The following is a 5,125-nucleotide window of genomic DNA, read 5'->3' as shown; positions in this document are numbered from 1 at the left end:
ACACACACACACACACACACACACACACACACACACACACACACACAAAACTAATGCTGTCCTGGGCAGCATTAAGAGAGGAAGACCATGAAGAAGTCAATGATTTCTGCCCTACTCATAATACATCCACAGTACTTTGTTCAGTCCTGAGCACCATATATTTAGAAAAGTCTGACAAACTGGGACACTACTTGAGAAGGGCAACCATGGTGGTAAAGGTACTGGCCAGGTCAAAGCAAGAACAATTGAAGAGACTCAAGTCACTTAACTTGAAGAAAACTTCAAAGTGGGAGGGGGGAGTGGGTCAGATCAGGGAAGGCACGATCTCTATCAAGCCTCTGAAAGATGCTTCATGAAGAAGAAGGATGGGCATTTAGACTTGTTCTGCTGGGTCCCCAGGGGGCAGAGCTGGGGGCAGGATGTGGAAGCTCCCAAGAACTAGATTTAAGGAAGAATTTAACAATGGTAACTGCCCCAGCGTGAAATGGGCTGCACCAGGCTCTAGGGAACTCTCCATTACAGGAGTCAGGGCTGTGGGATGTCTTGAAGAGAAGCATTGGTTGGTTGAGTAAGCACATGTCAGTGATGTTCGGGTGGAATTTTTTCTGACTCTGTGATTCATTGTTCTTCTCTCTCTGTTATTTTTTTCTTTGTCTGTTTTTTCTCTAACTGCATAAATATATCTTTCTTCTCTTTCCCTTGGCCTCTCTCTCTCTCTCTCTCTCTCTGCCTCCCTATGGGCATCTCTCTCCTTTTTCTGTCTCTTTTCTTCTGGCTTTGTCTCTCTCTATTTTCTTCCTCTGTCCTTCTGGGTCCATGTTGCTTTCCCTCTGTGTCTCTCACCACCTTTCTGCATTTTGTCTTTAGCTCTGATTGCTCCGCTGTCTTCAGTTCTTGCTCCTCCTCTCTCCCTTTCCTCATGAGTCTAACTTCACTCCCTTCTGCCAAAGCTTCCCGACCATGGGCTTGCATTTCAGAGCCTGAGGGTAGAGGAAGGTCTCTTCTCTGGCTAAGCTGGGAGCCAGAACCCCATCTCCTTCCCCAGGCTGCTCTGGCTGTGTGACCCTGGCAGAGGCATTTGAATCCTCTGGTTCTACGTTTCACCCTGACATCAGGGACTGGAATGTTTGTACTCTCCATTTCATGCCATCATACCCAGTCCCCTCCCCCATACTTCCTAGGCAGGGTGGGAGAGGGCAGAAGGCCTGCCTCTGCTGAGTTCCAGTAGAGACCCTGGACCAGATCCTGGGGCCTCCTTTCTCAGCTTAGGGTGTTGAAGGACAGGACAGGACAGTCCCAAGTCCAGCCCCCTTCTCCCCACCCCCTCTTCCCAATGCCCAAAGGATGAGGTCACCAGCCTGGCTAAGGCTTTTTTGGGAAACATGTACCCTGCAGTGGGGCGGGGGGGGGGGGGGAGAGGAAAGTCCAAAAATGGTGCTACCCCTCATCCCTGCCCAGTCTCTCTCTTCTTCTTCTGGCAATCTGCAAGTCTCTGTCCCTTCCTGTTGGTGTATTATGGTCTGTCCTTATTTCTCACTTTTTTGGTCTCTGGTATCTCTCATCTCGACTCATTCTGTCCCAATATGTCCTTCTGTCTCTTTTCTCAGCCCCTTTTCTCCCCATCTCAGTCATCCCATTGGCTTCATTTCTGTCTCTCCCCTTCCCTAGGTCACACTTTCTTGTCTCCTAAGCCTAGCTCACGCCCAGTCTCTCATTTTTGAGAGTTCACATTTTTGTTACCCCTCCTCCTCTGCCTTTTGTCCCATGACGTCATCATTGCCATCTGCACTTTCTGGGATGATCCCACCTGCCTCTGTCTGTCTGTCTCCACCACTCAGCCCTTCATGGCCCCATTCTGGGCAGCCCTGGGCAAATTCCTTCTCTAGGACACAGCTCCATATCTATCCTGCTCTCCCCTGGGGGTGGGCATGTTCCTGAGGGGCAGGCTCTCCTTTCCTCTCTATCCCCTTTCCCTTTCTCTACCCCTCCTCTCTCCCAGACTGTCCAATTGCAAATCTCTGTCCCTTCCTTTTCCCTGTTTCTTCCCTTTGACTTTCCACCACTTGGTCTTCTTTCTCTCCCCGTCTCTGACTCCTTCCCCATCTTGTCCCCATTCTTGAATTTAGGGAGGAATTGGTTTTCACAGGGCTAAGTTTCATTAATGATAAGCAGAGTGCTCTTATGGCATGGCCTCTCATTTCATTATCTGGCTGGTACCCAGTCATCCTTGGCTTCCCATCACCTTTTTGCTAGGTGTGTGATTCTGACATGTGCACTAAGGGGCCAGTGACGGAGAGAACAGTCACATTACCCCAGGCAGTGAGGCTCCCTCTAGAGGAGGCTGAAATTAGAGAGGGGAAGAGAAGGAAATAAGTGTCTATATAGTGTCTACTACATGACGGGCACTGTGCTAAGCCCTTTATAAATATGATATCATTTGTCTTCCTGACAGCCCTATGGGGTAAGTACTGTTATCATTCCCACTTTACAGCTGAGGGGCCTGAACACTACCTGCTTTTCCCATCTCAACCCCCACCCCAAGCTGGAAAGAGAGAGCATCACTTTTCTGACACCTAGAGATCACCCAGAGTCACAGAAAATCAAAGTTGGAAGGGGCCTTAGGGACCAGCGTGTTCAACCCCATCGTTGAAACTGAGTCCTAGAGAGGAGAAAATGCTTATTCAAGATCATGCAGCTAGAAAGGGCTTATCCAAGATCAGCCAGTAGAAGGGCCAAGATCTGAATAATAATAATGATGATGATGATGATGATAGCTAGTATTTATATGGTGCTCTAAAACTTACAAAGCACTTTACAAGTATTATTTCTTGTGACCCTCACAACAACACCAGGAGGTGGGTACTATTATTATCACCATTTTACAGGTGAGGAAATTGAGGCAGATAGAAGTTGTGACTTGCCCAGGGTCACACAGCTAGTAAGTGTCTGAGGTCAGATTTGAACTGCAGTCCAGCACTCTCTCTATCCACCAAACCACCTGGTAGTCCTAGGGTGGTACAGATCTAGGTTACCATATTGGATTGGACTGGAGGGTGCAGAGACCGAAATGTTTGACTCCCTAGAGACTAAGTTTTCCCCCTTGTAGAGGGATGAGCCCAGGCTAGCCCTATAATCAGAACTGGAGAACTGTATAGGTTCCTAGGAAGGCGGAGGATCTCAGAGAATGGGAGGAGGGGAGGAAGTTGTTGACTTGCTAAGAAGCCCAAGTTTCTGCTCCTTTCACTCTAGGTCTGGTCCCTAAAAAGAGACGGCAGGAAAGTTGTCTTGACTATTTGTCCCTCCCCACTACTCTCTTCTCTCCCCTCTCTGAATTGATTGTCTGGTTCACTTCTTCTCTGGTCAACAACAATGGGGAGGAGATGCATCCTCATCATGAGAGGCAGACCTGAGCCAAGGAGTGCTCAAGGAGACCCTGGTGTAGGTTCCTAATTCTGTGTGTGAGTTGGGGTCAGTTCCCTCTCTGGGCCTCAGTTTCATCCTTTGTAAAATGCAAGCATTGAGCCAGCTGGTTTCTAAGGTCCAATCTGGCTCTGATAGTCCATGAGACTGTTCTCTTTAGGCCTGGAGCCACTGTAAAGAATAAGAAGGAAGGCAGAAATCTGGTCCCTGTAAGCAGAATAGGCGTTAATGTTGACAGACGAGCTGAGAAGGGAGGTCCCTAGGGATGGAAGGGCTGTGGGAACTGGCTAGAATGTGTGTAGAGAGATCCTCCCTGCATTGGAAGGAGGGCGGGACAATATTGGGGGCACAGAATAGGGGGCAAGGGGAGGGAGTTTGGGGGAAGCCAGGGTAAAATTCCTGGGAGTTTTGTTTGAGAGACTAAACATTCCCCTGCCCTAGAGGGGTATGTTGGGGGGGTGCAGTGCAGCAGCCAGGGTCAGGGCTGGGCCGAGTTCCTGGAAGGGAAAGGAGGGGTGGTGGGTGGGAGAACCTGATCTGGCTGGGGGCTGGGGGGGGGAGGCAGAGAAATGACTTCCATGTGTGTGCATCGGTGGCCCAGGATAATGAGATCCACATGTTTCTGGCTTGTTTGAATCCCCGCCCTTCTTGGCTCTAGGTCTCCTCTTGCTCAGCCTATAGAGACTGAGGTGTCTGTGGCTCAGTTTCCCACCAGGGACCCTGCTCTGAGGTGGGGACAGATGACACTGAGCCAAACACCCCCAGGGGGAGATGAATAATTCTGAAGGAGGGACAAGATTACAATCCAGATAGGCACCCCCCCCCACACACATACACACATCACTTTTGTCTGGGATGGTGCATCATCTGGAGAACCAAGGAGACAGCAGAATTAGAGAAAATCCTGGGTAGTTCAATGGAAGACCTCAGGAAAACTGAGGAAGAAAGGGGGAAACTGAGACAGAGAAGGGAAAATAGAAGAAGAGGATGAGGAAAGCTAAGAGTAGTAAGAGTTTAGGAGCTCCCTAGGATACTATGACAGAAGGTGAAGGAGAGAAGACAAGAGAAAAAGAGATGACAAGCAGAACAGAACCTGGGCCTTGCCCTCCCCACTGGGCATCACAGCATCTTGGCCTTGATGAATGCAGCATGCTGGGAGCGGTGTGGGGATGGGTTTTTCAGGACTACATACAACAGCTGGAGCCCCTCGAGAGTGAAGGAAGCAATGGCTGTGGGCATAGTGCCCACTGAGGGTGAGAGAAGACAGCTACTGCTGTCTTGGGCTCCCAAGAAATGTGGGCAGAAGTCATTCCAACCAGCTCCCTGCCTCCAAAATGGCTCCTTCGGGGAGGGGGGAGAACCCTGCTGTGGCACTGACCGTCTCTTCTGTGGTGATCTCCCGACGGCTCCGGCTGCCCAGTACCCAGTGGGGGGTGACTGGCTCTCCAAAGGGAAGTCCTGGGAGGGGGATACAGAGCAAAGGGTGAGGGGAGATTCCTGAGAGATGACCATGGCTGCGGTCAAAGTACAAAGGCCCATCTTGCAGCAAGAAGGACTGAATTTTGATGCCAAGAAAGATTTCTGCACTAGAAGAAGGTGGCTGGGGAGAGGGGGAAGAGGGGAGACCCAGAAAGAAAGGGAGTGTTGTATCATTCCTCTGTGTGTGTGTGTGTGTGTGTGTGTGTGTGTGTGTGTGTGTGTGTGT

The 5,125-nt window shown here is 50.1% G+C and overlaps 1 protein-coding gene across 1 annotated transcript in view; it reads right to left on the bottom strand.

Moving 5' to 3' along the window:
- ADAM33 (ADAM metallopeptidase domain 33) overlaps positions 1–5,125 on the bottom strand; it is a gene marked incomplete at its 5' end in the record, with an annotated part of 33,821 nt that overhangs the window by 13,760 nt on the left and 14,936 nt on the right. The window contains 1 exon segment of the mRNA XM_027836265.1: positions 4,799–4,878. Coding sequence (XP_027692066.1) covers positions 4,799–4,878 — 80 coding nt within the window.

The sequence above is a fragment of the Vombatus ursinus genome, unplaced genomic scaffold (genome assembly GCF_900497805.2).
Source record: "Vombatus ursinus unplaced genomic scaffold, bare-nosed wombat genome assembly UNPS02014818.1, whole genome shotgun sequence".
Taxonomy (NCBI): Eukaryota; Metazoa; Chordata; class Mammalia; order Diprotodontia; family Vombatidae; genus Vombatus; species Vombatus ursinus.
Note: the sequence above shows the minus strand (reverse complement) of the source record. Positions and strands in the feature narration are given on the sequence as shown.